General features: G+C 40.7%; 1 protein-coding gene across 1 annotated transcript in view; it reads left to right on the top strand.

Moving 5' to 3' along the window:
- TNS2 (tensin 2) overlaps positions 1–15,184 on the top strand; it is a 250,519-nt gene that overhangs the window by 141,140 nt on the left and 94,195 nt on the right. Inside the window, exons 3-5 of the mRNA XM_068267236.1 lie at positions 2,548–2,585; positions 9,050–9,088; positions 10,496–10,534. Coding sequence (XP_068123337.1) covers positions 2,548–2,585; positions 9,050–9,088; positions 10,496–10,534 — 116 coding nt within the window. The remainder of the gene's footprint in view (positions 1–2,547; positions 2,586–9,049; positions 9,089–10,495; positions 10,535–15,184) is intronic.

Below are 15,184 nucleotides of genomic sequence, written 5' to 3'. Positions count from 1 at the left end.
TTTGCAATAATATCTTAACCAGATCACCTCTCCTTATTGTGGGCCTTATATGTTCAAGGCCAACAACCTGGAGATTAGAATATGAACCCCCATGAAACTGTAAAAAATGAGCTGCCACTGATGCAAGGGTTTTTTCTTCTTCTAGATCCCTTTGTGCCAATCTAATTTTCGATAAATTCAACGCATACAACAACATTTATCGAAAATTAGATTGGCACAAAGGGATCTAGAAGAAGAAAAAACCCTTACATCAGTGGCAGCTCATTTTTTACAGTTTCATGGGGGTTCATATTCTAATCTCCAGGTTGTTGGCCTTGAACATATAAGGCCCACAATAAGGAGAGGTGATCTGGACGGAAATTGAAAAAATGCACCTTTATTTCTAAATGAAATATCGGCACCATAAATTGTCATAGGGACATTGTTTAAATGGTGTAATAACTGGGACAGATGGGCAAATAAAATACATGAGTTTTAATTACGGTAGCGTATATTAATTTCAAACTATAATGGCCAAAAACTGAGAAATAATGAATTTTTTTCATTTCTTTCCTAATCTTCCTGTTAAAATAGATTTAGAAAAAAAAATTCTTAGCAAAATGTACTACCCAAAGAGAGCCTAATTAGTGGCGGAAAAAACAAGATATAGATCAATTCATTGTGATAAGTATCAATAAAGTTATAGGCGGATGAATGGGAGGTGAACGTTGCTCGGATGCATGAGATTTTCGGACTGCGGTGCTGAACCGGTTAAGGACCTCTCTTTCTTATACTGTATATGTGGCGGTGCGATCCGTTGGTGTCGGGCGCGCCGTTTGTGACTGCCCCTTTAAGGATTTACATGAAGAATGACATACTTACCTGTTTCCATATGGATGGACTTAAGGACTATTTTCTATATATGAGGATGGATTATTTCTATGTTTCTCCATATATATGATTACTTATCTATTAGAGGTTTGATTTATTTAATAAGGGATTGATAATGTTTGCTGTATTTGTGAATTATTATTGAACATATTCAGCAAGACGGATGGCCTATTATAGTATTGTATATTATGGCTGGAGCAGTGTCCCCTTTGGCTTTCCTTATACTTATGCTTCCTTGCGCTCCAGCGTGGTCTCCTGCGCTTGGTCCACTCGCTCTCCGTCTATTGATTCAGTGACGTCAGCTGGTCACGTGATGCGCGACTAGCGCCCACGTGACCGAGCTCTCTGCACTATATAGTATGGCGTTTTCCGCCTATACGGATACGGAACCCCCTCTCTTGATAAAGCGGCGTGACTGCCGCGATACCGGTAGAGCTGTCTGCCGGGGGCGTCCTTCTCCATCGGTCACCTCGTTGATCTGTTGATCCTGGGTCACGTAAGCGCTCTCTCCTTTGCACATTGCTGCAGTCCAGCATCATATTATATGCACTTTTTTGGCATCCCTCGCTGCTATATTCTTTTTGCACTGATCATTATTTATTGGTTGATATGTTTATATGTATTTCTAATACTGCACGTAGCACTTTGATATATATGCACTAATTCTTGGTACGCATTGAGAGGTACAGAACCCGGGTTCTTTCACTGTGGGGGCTCTTCTTGAGCCACACAGATGATGATTATCTATGAATCTTTGAGGATCACCCATTGAGGTGTCATCAATCTGATTATCCTAATAAGAGATATATGACCGATTGGTTGCTTTTTTAAATGTTTTTATATACATATGGTGTTATATTTTGTTTCAAATAAATATTGTCATTTACTCTTTATATCACATGTAGTGCTGTTTCTTGGGTCAAATTTTTTCTTCTTGTGCAAGAGCTATTTTTAAATAAAGTGCTAATTTAGTAATTTTTAAATAAAGTGCTACCATAATTTAGTGCACTATGCTTTCATTCCGCTATCCCCCTAACAACGGTACACATTGTTTGGCTGTAGCTAAGGGATGGGCCTGTATGAGCTCAGCCAGAATATCTATATACCTTCCAACTTTTTTTAGGATATCAGTAAGCTTTATCTCTAAATCTTAAATACTTATTTCTGCACAACCACATTTGTATTTGCGAAGTTCCAAAAATCAGAGCCATCTTCCAAAGATGAGAACGTACCCGTGCAGTACATTTTCTGCAATGAAATACAACAAACGGATCCAATGTAAAAAAGTCTGCTTCTAGCATTTTAAAAAATCCGTTTGCTATCTTGGAGTAAATGGAATGCAAAGTACCGATCCGCTGCATCTTTACTGGACAGTGGATGCGTTTCCCATAGAAACTGGTGGTGGAAATGCATCCGTTTAGGACTCAAACGGGACAAGAAAACAAAGCGGATGCTTAACTGGTACGAACTGAATGGGCCGTTTTGATCTGTTGCAAGTGGGAACTGAGCCTTCTTGTCCACATCAACTTCATTACATGTGATACCCAACAATACCTGCAGATCAATGGTCCCCAGCTTTGTAATCTAGGGATTTGTGATGAGTGCATATCAGTGATCTCCTAGTGTATGTTAATTTGTGACCTTATCCTCTTAATGTCTTGTTTATCTGCTTTTCAGTGTGCAAAATAATAAGCCACAGAAAATGTGAAGGAAAGGTAAGAACTTTTAACTCCTTGATCTTCCTATTTACGGTTTTTACACTTATCTGTAGAGTAGACATTTTACTAATGGTCCTCCTTAATTCTGTAATGGTGCGTCTTAAAATTGTAATTATGACTTCCCAATGCTTAATGTATAAAAAAAGAATTTCCTAATGTGTCATTGGATTGCACATTAATGTCCAGTGTATATAAGCTGTGTTCTAAATGATGCCAGTATACAGAAATCAAGTCTGAGGAAGGCTTCATAGCTGAAAGCTTACTACTTTTCCTCTAAGTAAGCCAATAAATGGTATCATCCAGATTTAAAACTTCTTTCCGTAGAACAAATTGCAGGTATTTAAAGAGGTGGAACTTTACTGAATTTAACTTAAAGGGAATCAAGCACTATCGTAAACATTTTTTAAAATGAAGGGAGATGTAGTCACGGACCACATCTCCCGGTATGCATTGTGGCACAACCGGGTACCTAAAACTGTGGTCGCTGTGGCAAGTCCGAGGAAAAGATGGAGCATCCCAACCGGATGGAGGGACCAGAGGATCAGAACCCCATAGCAAAGTAATGATGCTCTCCCCAACTCCACCCCCCCCCCCCCCCAACAGCACACTCTGTTTCGGTTAAGAACCTCTAGGGAGGTTCAGCCTAAATAACAATTGTGGTGGTGCTCAGTTCCCTTTTAATGAGTAAAACCGCTTATTTCAATATTACTTTATAAACTATTTAGTCAGTGTTTGTCCGCTGCCCTCTGTAAAAATGTTTCCTCTCTTTGATTTATACAGGGAGTGCAGAATTATTAGGCAAGTTGTATTTTTGTAGAATAATTTTATTAAAACGGTAGAAAAGGAAGCAGAAATTGCTGGCACTGCAGGCTCAAGACGTATCCAAGAAGAGGGAGGGGGAGGAGGGGGGAGCACTACGCAACCCCAGTCGGAAGTGTTAATGAAGTGTGCCCTCAGCGTGCTCAGGTCCTGGTCACAGCATGATTAGAAGGAGGAGAAGAAAGCGCCGGCACTGCTGTTACACACTTTATTTGAGCGTTAATAAAATCAATACAGGGACATACAGCCGGACATATTGGAAAGACACATACCGTGAATGGGTGTAGAAGGTGCGGTGGGTGCGGTGGGTGCAGAGCCTGACGGCCGTTTCGCGCTACATGCGCTTCTACGGAGGCTAGCCTCCGTAGAAGCGCATGTAGCGCGAAACGGCCGTCAGGCTCTGCACCCACCGCACCCACCGCACCTTCTACACCCATTCACGGTATGTGTCTTTCCAATATGTCCGGCTGTATGTCCCTGTATTGATTTTATTAACGCTCAAATAAAGTGTGTAACAGCAGTGCCGGCGCTTTCTTCTCCTCCTTCTAAGAATAATTTTATTATTGAACAACAACCATGTTCTCAATGAACCCAAAAAACTCATTAATATCAAAGCTGAATATTTTTGAAAGTAGTTTTTAGTTGATTTTTAGTTTTAGCTATTTTAGGGGGATATCTGTGTGTGCAGGTGACTATTACTGTGCATAATTATTAGGAAACTTAACAAAAAACAAATATATACCCATTTCAATTATTTATTTTTACCAGTGAAACTAATATAACATCTCAACATTCACAAATATACATTTCTGACATTCAAAAACAAAACAAAAACATATCCGTGACCAATATAACCACCTTTCTTTGCAAGGACACTCAAAAGCCTGCCATTCATGGATTCTGTCAGTGTTTTGATCTGTTCACTATCAACATTGCATGCAGCAGCAACCACAGCCTCCCAGACACTGTTCAGAGAGGTGTACTGTTTTCCCTCCTTGTAAATCTCACATTTTATGATGGACCACAGGTTCTCAATGGGGTTCCGATCTGGTGAACAAGGAGGCCATGTCATTAGTTTTTCTTCTTTTATACCCTTTCTTGCCAGCCACGCTGTGGAGTACTTGGACGCGTGTGATGGAGCATTGTCCTGCATGAAAATCATGTTTTTCTTGAAGGATGCAGACTTCTTCCTGTACCACTGCTTGAAGAAGGTGTCTTCCAGAAACTGGCAGTAGGACTGGGAGTTGAGCTTGACTCCATCCTCAACCCGAAAAGGCCCCACAAGCTCATCTTTGATGATACCAGCCCTAACCAGTACTCCACCTCCACCTTGCTGGCGTCTGAGTTGGACTGGAGCTCTCTGCCCTTTACCAATCCAGCCACGGGCCCATCCATCTGGCCCATCAAGACTCACTCTCATTTCATCAGTCCATAAAACCTTAGAGAAATCAGTCTTTAGATATTTCTTGGCCCAGTCTTGACGTTTCAGCTTGTGTGTCTTGTTCCGTGGTGGTCGTCTTTCAGCCTTTCTTACCTTGGCCATGTCTCTGAGTATTGCACACCTTGTGCTTTTGGGCACTCCAGTGATGTTGCAGCTCTGAAATATGGCCAAACTGGTGGCAAGTGGCATCTTGGCAGCTGCACGCTTGACTTTTCTCAGTTCATGGGCAGTTATTTTGCGCCTTGGTTTTTCCACACGCTTCTTGCGACCCTGTTGACTATTTTGAATGAAACTCTTGATTGTTCGATGATCACGCTTCAGAAGCTTTGCAATTTTAAGAGTGCTGCATCCCTCTGCAAGATATCTCACTATTTTTGTCTTTTCTGAGCCTGTCAAGTCCTTCTTTTGACCCATTTTGCCAAAGGAAAGGAAGTTGCCTAATAATTATGCACACCTGATATAGGGGGTTGTCATTAGACCACACCCCTTCTCATTACAGAGATGCACATCACCTAATATGCTTAATTGGTAGTAGGCTTTCGAGCCTATACAGCTTGGAGTAAGACAACATGCATAAAGAGGATGATGTGGTCAAAATACTAATTTGCCTAATAATTCTGCACTCCCTGTATTGTTAAATCTATCACAGTTGGCTGCAGCTTTTGTGCTGATAAGGTTCATCACAGCAGAATGTTTGTTTCTTGTGTTCCGAAGTGAGAAGAAACACCTGGGCCCATATGCAATTACAATTGACGTCTGATTTTTTTTTTTCCTAGGAGATAATTTTTCATCTTCAATTAATACAGTAATAATAAAAAAAAATTGTGGCACTTTGCAATGGAAAAGTACCAAAAAGTAGGTGAAAAAGTACTGCCAAAATTATTTTGGCCATTTGTTGCTTACTGGTGGTTTAAAATGCATTTTATTTACAAGTTGTGTAAATATCACCTAGGAGAAAACTCAGGTGAGAAAGATAATTGCATATGGCCTCTGGTCTCCCAGAATGCACTGAGAGGAGGAGGTTTGGTGTCATCATAGTGTAGGCTAAACATCACATATGAGGTTACATACCAATATACAGCAATATTTAGATATAGGAAGCAGGGCTGTGGAGTCGGTCCAAAAATCCTCCGACTCAGACTCCTCAGTTTAGGATTCCACCGACTCAGACTCCTCGACTCCGACTCCTCTAATTTGCATATTACAATTTTGTTGATTAAGGCCTGAAACACACCAGAGGAGTTTTTCTGAGCGTTTTGAGTTTTTAAATCTGCTGCTAATGTTATCCTATATGTCTGTGCACACTGGAGCAATGAGGTTTTGTAAAAAAAAACCCATAGCATTACATTGGGAAGAGCTTTTAGAGGTTTCAAAACCTCTTCCCAATGTAATGCTATGGGTTTTTTTACAAAACCTCATCGCTCCAGTGTGCACAGACACATAGGATAACCTTAGCAGCAGATTTAAAAACTCACAACGCTCAGAAAAACTCCTCTGGTGTGTTCCAGGGCTTAAAGTATGTAACATGAAATTTGTCTCTTAACTGCCAACGCTTAGGAATTTTACAAGACAACTGAAGTGAGAAGGATATGTAGACTACTATATTTATTCCCTTTAGACTAAAACTAGTCCTTGGTAAGAGTACTTGTAAAAGGTACAAACCCGGAACAAAGAACATCTATCAGGCCCTAAGCAATGTAACTGTGGGTACATGTAAGAATGATGTGCAGGTACTCTGCAGGGGAATGAGGAGATTCTTCCTCTATTACACATTCTTCATGCACAATCTGAACAAGGTCTATGGGTGACAGACAACACCTCTGTGTTCAATGTGCACAGCATTCTCAGTGGATTCCCTGCAGCTCTGTGGGGAGTGCATATGTAGAGTATAGTACTACTGTGTAACAAAGTAAACCTGAGACAGATGAAATTAAAGTTTTATACATACCTGGGGCTTCCTCCAGGCGCCTTCAGGATAATCAGTCCCTCGTTGTCCTCCTCCACCACCTGGATCTTCTGCTATGAGTCCAGGTACTTGAGCCAGTCGGGCGTAGTGCGCATGCACACACTCCGCCGCCAGGAACATACTACACCTGTGCAGCACTATTGCGCAGGTGCAGAATGTTCCTGGCTGTGGGAGCGGCATACGGCCGGACAGCGCTGACTGGCTGAATTACCAGGACTCATAGCAGAAGATCCGGGTGGTGGAGGACAGCGAGGGACTGATTAGCCTGAAGGGGGCTGGAGGAAGCCCCAGGTATGTATAAAACTTTACTTTTCATCTGTCTCAGGTACCCTTTAATTTGTAGTCACCAAACCAAATTTTAACAACATATCAAATTATTTGATTTCATCAGCAAAGGGAGTGCATACATTTGCATAAATCAGCACCAGTGCAGAATTATTTCCATCTCATTGACCATCTCTATTAGTGACACAGCTACACATCAGGCTTTATTCTTACAGCATAGATGTTATTTAGTATATATAAGAGATTCCTGTGTACACATCATATATACAGTCACAATCAGATATGTATATCTGACCTTAAAAATACGGGGACTGCTTTATTGAAGCAGCACAAGTAACTAATTTTGATTGGTTTATTTCATTTTTGTGGACTAAGCACAGCTATTACTGTATATATACTGTATATTTACATTATTTTTAATGACTATTATCTGAGAAATAGAACATTTTATCATATTTTCTATTTTATTTACAGTTACAAATTCATTAGGAGTCGGAGTCGGTCCTTTTTTTCCCGACTCCGACTCCAGGCACCCAAAATTGCCCGACTCCACGACTCCGACTCCACAGCCCTGATAGGAAGTGTTTGTGATTTTGTAACCAGGATAATTAAAGTAAAATTGAGTATCCTGAATAATATATTACATTCTTCTATATGTTTTTAAGCTGCTCAGTGGCCAGAAGTAAATAGTAAGGGCAGTCCATGTCCCCAAAAAACACCACTAGCTTGTCTTGTCTGCTGTAGAGCTAACTATCTCCCGCAGGTTATATCAGCAGACACAGTATGTTGGGTGTACCTGAGAGATTCAGGAACACTTCAGACAAAGTGAATGATTCATGTTGTATTGAACACACATGGCCTTGTGAGTCGTCCTTGTACTGCTTCATGCTATAAGCAGCGTTTAGTCCTTTGGATGTCGGTCAGGATGGGATGGGGTCACTATGAATAGGCCTTCTGTCCAGTTCATGGGTGGAGGGTTCCTGCTCTATATATAGCCCCAAAACCTGTGAAAATGAAACACACCTAGTTTGCGACAGGCTTGTTGTGTGGATAAAGCTCCCTTGTGCCCTGTTTATAGGACTCCCACATAGACTGGAAACATTTTCACTTCATAATGATTATTTTCCTAGAAACCCAACTCCTGGTTAAACGTATATTTACTGTACATGATGAATGCTGCTGGACACCTGCCACTGTTGTGGGATTTTATTAGTCATTAGTAAAGCAGTGGGCATCACGTACACCTTCAAAGACTATAAGAGATGATTTTCTTAATGATGCTATGTATTTTTCCTTGGTGCAAATGTGCATGTTTGTAAACATTTTATGTTTTCATAGTAAACCGTATATGAAGCCCTCCTTAGTCACTATTAAAGAGACACTAAAACGGGATAAAAATTATGATATAATTTGTATGTGTAGTACAGATAAGAAATAAAACATTAGGAGCAGAGACATAAGTCTAATATTGTTTCCAGTACAGGAAGAGTTAAGAAACTCCAATTGTTATCTATGCAAAAGAGCCATTGAGCTCAACAACTTTGACTTTCAAAGTGGCAGAGAGCTCTGTCTTCTGAAGCTTATTATCTCCAAGTATCTGGCACTGTATTGTTTGTTTTCTGCAGAGGACAGGTCAAAAGTTCACTAGCCTGCTCTGTAAAATCATTTACAAAGCGAAGTAGTGTGTAAACTGCAAATATTTGAGAATGATGCAATGTTCTAAAAAAAAAACAAAAAACGATATAACTGAAATTAAAAATAAGAGAATATTTTCTTTGCTACTAATGTTCTAGTAATTATCCGTACTACACAACAATTCATTATATCATATTTTTTTTTTCGCTTCAGTGTCTCTTTAAGGCTGTTGGAAGTTACTTCATTGTTTTATGTAAGTTGTGCTTCTAGTTTCAGCATTTCCTGTTCTCATCACAACATTTTGACACTTTGCAGGTGCCTCCATGCTGCTCCGCTCCTCCACCACCTGATATGGTAAGTAGATGCTGCCCTCTGCCTTAGGGCATGACCGAAATGGGGCTTCTTTCTGATAATATTGTTGGAGTATAGTGCATTGTACATGCAGATAGGCACCCAGTATAACAAGTTATAACTATTTACTGAAGATATAATAACTATATATAACTATTTACCTGCAGATATAAATCATACACAACCATCAGGAAGTGCAGCTTACTTAGAACAGAGTGAATACAGGAAATGACAATCCCAAAAAGATTACCATCACATTTTACACTGTGACATCTTGTGGTTGTTTTACTATACTGCAGCTTAAAGGGAACCAGAGACGAAGCACCCTTGTGTATTTTACCATATATATCAGTAAGAACATTAGAGAAAACTCTTACCATGCTCTCTTGTTTCATCCTCACTGCTAAAAGTGTCTGTTATCAGCTGTGATAAGAATCCCGGACTGAGCATTCAGTCTGGCTTTGCATGGAATAATTATAGCTGAGTCATTATAGCAGAGCCACAAGGGGGCAGGCTTGGGCTTGAAAAGACACCAGAGAAGACAGACTCAGCTATAATCATTCTGTAGCAAAGCTAGACTGAGTGCTCAGTCTGGGATTCTTATCTGAGGTGATAACAGTTCGATTAAACAGAGAACAATGAAACAAAGAGCAGATTGGGTGTTTACTGTCATGTTCCCACTGATTTATAAGGTAAAATACAAGAGGGTGCTTCATCTCTGGTTCTCTTTAAGGTAACTATATTGTTAAATCTCTAACAATTGTGACCATATAGTATTATACCTGTAGGAATGGTCAGACATGGCCTTTTTTTTTTCATCTGAGAAATATTTAAATTTCAATGCCCTGCAGAATTTAGGCCACTTAGACATGGACATGAATAGTAAACTTCTACTGCTCTTCAGCTGGGTACGTGTAACCAATACACTTTACAGTGTCAGTGGGTAGATTACCAGGTGTTTTACATTAAACTAAAACCATATGCTGCACCCAGGGCTGTATTTTCCATAAGGCATTGTAGGCTTGTGCCTACAGGCACATGATGATGGAGAGGTGGCTCATTCTCCTCTTTACATCTCGCTACCTAATACTGGGGCATCTCTAGCTACTTAATACTGAGGGTACCCTTGGGTAGCTAATATTAAGGGGCACCAGTGGCTACCTACACCAGGCAGGACAAGTAGTTGAAAGGTGACAGCTGGGCCAGCCAACATACTTGTGGTACGGTTTGGCGAGGGTTTGTAGGTTTGAGGAGGGCAAAGGTTTGAGGAGGGCTGTAAGAAGGATTCCATGTAATAACCCATGTGAGTGTGTAGAATTTGCTGGTTGTGTATATATAGACAGATGCCTGTATGATTGCCTGGACCTCTGCACACAAGTGTCATCCCCTAACCTGTGTCTTCTCTTCCAGAGGAGAAGGACCGCTCCGGGGCCCAGCATTCAACACATGGTAAGCGGGGTATGGGGTTAATGTATGGAGGGAGGAGTGCAGCAGCTGGCAGGGAAAGAGTGAGGAAAATGAGCAGGACGTGGCTGGTGTTTTGTGTGAAGTTTTTGTTGGCTAGGAATGAGGAGAGAGTGACACAGCCAGTTCTCCAGAAGATGATGGGAGGGGCAAGAAAAAGGCAAATCATCAGGGGAGAAATTATCGTGCATGGAAACTCGGCTTCATTGGGGAAACCTGTTTAACTGTACTGTGATTTACCATTGGCCATCTTATAAAAGGGAACTCGCTGAAATAGAAGACTGGGGTATTTCCTTGAAGAGGTTCTACAAAGGAACCTGTTGCTTGCACACTGCTGTTATAATGGTCATGCACTTCATCAGAGGGTTAATAAATGCTTAAAGAGGAACTTCAAAAAAATGTTAAGCAAAACTATCCCTCCCATTATATCAGTTATTTTACTCCTATTTGTGATTGTGTTTTTTTTTCTTGCTTAAAGGGAACCTGAACTGAGTAAAATTGTTTAAAATAAACACATGATGTACCTTTTAAAATTAATATTATATACTTACCTCGCTGTCCGTTCCTCTCAGAAACCATTTACTTCTAACAACAATTCCTTCCTGTTCTGACTAAATCTAGTCAGACTTGTCTCTCTGAAAATCGCAACTGCAGTGTGATGTGATTGGGTTTTTAATTAAATTTCTACTTGCGATCTTTATGTGCTTGTGATTTTGCTGAAGCGATCTTTTTCTGGTTTCCTGATTGTTTACCTAAAAACGCAATGAAAAATTGCAAGCATTGCGTTTTTCATACGCAGCGTTTAAAAAGTGCAGCAGTCACTGCGATTGTTTTTTTTTCTAAAAATGCATTGCACCAGTGTGTACAGGTCATCACGATTTTCCTGATTTTTCAAAAGACCTTGCAATTTAAAAAAAACGCAGGCGATTTTAAAAACGCAGCAGTGTGTACAGGCCCTTAGGGTCCTTTTTCACTATATCAGTTACTGCCAGTTATAACTGAAATGACAATGGCTGTGCAAGGTAATGTCCATGTTTCCCTATCCCTGGTTAACAGCACGGTGGTGTAGTGATTAGAACTCTTGCCTTGCAGAGCTGGGTCCCCGGTTTGAATCTCAGCCAGATCAACATCTGTAAGGAGTTTGTATGTTCTCCCCATGTCTTCGTGGGTTTCCTCTGGGCACTATGGTTTGCTCCTACATCCCAAAAACATACAGATAAGTTAACTGGCTTCCCCCTAAATTGGCCTTAGACTATGATACTTGCACTACACGATACATACATAGACATGACTATGGTACTAGATTGTGAGCCCCTCTGAGGGACAGTTCGTCACAAGACAATATACTCTGTACAGCGCTGTCAGCACTATATAAATTCTTAAATAAAGTAAACATCGTACTGACCCGGAAGCTTTTACAGGATCATCACCATTTTTAAAATGGAGGGCAGAGTATTCCATCGATTACAGTGAATAAACCAACGTGGGAAAGGAGAAAGAGAGATTTCAGTTCAGACTTGCTTTAAAGTGGAACTGCACCCGACTGTTTATGGTGAGAGACTCAAATTGTAAAGTATGACTGTCCCTTCATTCTGCTCTAAGCTGTTATCATTGGCCAACTATCACTAGACCAGTTGCCACTAATCCTCCCAGCACTATCACATGACTAGTGGAGATTTTTACAGTTGGCCAATGAGAGCACCTTAGTGAGGGTGGAGCGGGGAGCACAATTTACAACTCAAGCTTGATCTTCCTTCACCTCCTGCCCATTGTAAATGTTTACAAAGGTGTACTGGCTCCACATCCTCCTCCCCCTCACTTTGGCTGTGAAGGAAAGGATATGGCCGCACTCCACATATTACATTAAAGAGGAACTGTAGTAAAAATAGCATAAGGAATTAAATTGCCTTTTTTTTTAAATACTCCTTTATAAACGATTTAGCCAGTATTTGCCCATTGTAAAATCTGACCTCTCCCTGATTCACATTCTGAAATTTATCACAGGTGGCAACATCTTTAGTCCTCTCAGGTGCAGCTCTGTTTCGGAGAATTCCGAAGCCAGTGAAAATAATGCCTAGCCTCCCAGAATGCTCTGGGAGGAGAACTTCTGACTGACATAAGCAGACTTCACTGGGAGGGTGCGGATATAGATATAGGAAGTGTTTCTGATGTTGAATCCAGGAAGGTTACTGAAAAGTGGGTATCCTGAAAAATTTACTGTACTCTACTATATATATCACTACAGTGCCTCTTTAACTCTTGCAGAGGTAGTTTTGCCCATTGTAGGCGGAGCTGAGACAGACTGGGCTCAGGGCATTGGCAGGCACGGGTCCAGTGCAGGCATGTCTGCATATTTACACAAGCTTTTATTTTATGGTAGGTATAAGGTTGTGATGTGTGCGGACTGGAGATTCTATGGACACTTTTGCTGAGTATGAATTCCATCTTTGAATTGCGGTTATCTGTTCCAGTGTAGATGTAGATAGAGCTTAGCACAGGTCTTCTTACAGTTCCTTACAGTTATTTTTCTTTATGTATTTTCAAGGACTCAGTCGAAGCTTTAACTTGGGTGTCTTCCATGGTTTTGCTATGTATTTTTGGCACAGCGTATGTTTAATAGAGCATTACATACCTTTTGCACAGCATATTCTCTGCCAACATACATAAATTTCAATACATTCTAACATGCCTCAATCATAAAGCAGTGAGTATCGTGTAACATCATTATTTGCATATAACATGGATAATACTTGTTGAAATTGGAACCCAGCAGGCAATTTTGCTGGTATTCACTTAAACTAAACACTGACATCGACTAAGATATGTCATGGTTAAATCTTGTCCGAAGCCTAAAATTCCCGTCTGATTTAAAGTGTACCCGAGGCGACATGTGACATGAGATAAACTTGTGTATGTACAGTGCAAAACATATTAATAACCAGGCTGTTTTTCAGGCAGCAAAACAAAAACAAATTAATTTTTAGACATGGAAGTGACGGCTTCTGTCTTGTCTGTACCTTGTCAGGAATATAGTAAACATCACTGATAAGCAGATTACAGCCATAAAAGGTTTCCTGGCAGAATACAACTTCTGAGAGCAGGGGAGAGATAGAAAGAGGTCAGTACACTCACCTAAAGGATTATTAGGAACACCTGTTCAATTTATCATTAATGCATTTATCTAATCAACCAATCAGATGGCAGTTGCTTCAATGCATTTAGGGGCGCGGTCCTGGTCAAGACAATCTCCTGAACTCCAAACTGAATGTCAGAATGGGGAAGAAAGGTGATTTCAGCCATTTTGAACGTGGCATGGTTGTTGGTGCCAGACGAGCCAGTCTGAGTATTTCACAATCTGCTCAGTTACTGGGATTTTCACGCACAACCATTTCTAGGGTTAACAAAGAATGGTGTGAAAAGGGAAAAACATCCAGTATGTGGCAGTCCTGTGGGCAAAAATTCCTTGTTGATGCTAGAGGTCAGAGGAGAATGGGCCGACTAATTGTTGACTGGCAACGTTGACTGAAATAACCACTCGTTCCAACCAAGGTATGCAGCAAAGCATTTGTGAAACCACAACACGCACAACCTTGAGGCAGATGGGTTACAACAGCAGAAGACCCCACCGGGAAAAAGAGGCTACAATTTGCACAGGCTCACCAAAATTGGACAGACTCGAAAAATGATGCCTGGTCTGATGAGTCTTGATAGAGTCAGAATTTGACGTAAACAGAATGAGAACATGGATCCATCATGCATCGTTACCTCTGTGCAGGCTGGAGTGTAATGGTGTGGGGGATGTTTTCTTGGCACACTTTAGGCCCCTTAGTGCCAAGTGGGCATCGTTTAAATGCCGCGGGCTACCTGAGCATTTTTTCTGACCATGTCCATCCCTTCATGATCACCATGTAGCCATCCTCTGATGGCTACTTCCAGCAGGATAATGCACCATGTCACAAAGCTCGAATCATTTCAAATTGGTTCCTTGAACATGACAATGAGTTCACTGTACTACAATGGCCCCCACAGTCACCGGATCTCAACCCAATAGAACATCTTTGTGATGTGATGAAATGGGAGCTTCGTGCATCCCACAAATCTCCACCAACTGCAAGATGCTATCCGATCAATATGGGCCAACATTTTCTAAAGAATGCTTTCAGCACCTTGTTGAATCAATGCCACATAGAATTAAGGCAGTTCTGAAGGCGAAAGGGGGTCAAACACCGTATTAGTATGGTGTTCCTAATAATCCTTTAGGTGAGTGTATAGTTTAACTCTGGGAGGCTTTCAACTCTGGGACAGTTTCCTGTCTGTGAACATGTTGCATTGTAGGAAATGATGTATGTTTCCAACTGCCAAGCAACCAGTATCTCCCTCTGTGCATAAATGTCTATAAAAAGCAACCTTTTAGCCTATCGCATTATTAGTGGGTGTGGTTATAGATAATGGCAGTTGGTGCTGTCTGTTTGTTTTTTTTTCATGTCTGCCAGTAGTAAAAATGATTACGTGCAGGCTGATTGTGGATCAAACAATATATGAGTAAATTACATGGCGGATATCAAGAATTTCCTGATCTCTCTTCTATTTTTTAACTTCTCACTTTGCATTGTAATTATTTATTTTTTTCCATTT

The sequence above is a fragment of the Hyperolius riggenbachi genome, chromosome 2 (genome assembly GCF_040937935.1).
Source record: "Hyperolius riggenbachi isolate aHypRig1 chromosome 2, aHypRig1.pri, whole genome shotgun sequence".
Taxonomy (NCBI): domain Eukaryota; kingdom Metazoa; phylum Chordata; class Amphibia; order Anura; family Hyperoliidae; genus Hyperolius; species Hyperolius riggenbachi.
Note: the sequence above shows the minus strand (reverse complement) of the source record. Positions and strands in the feature narration are given on the sequence as shown.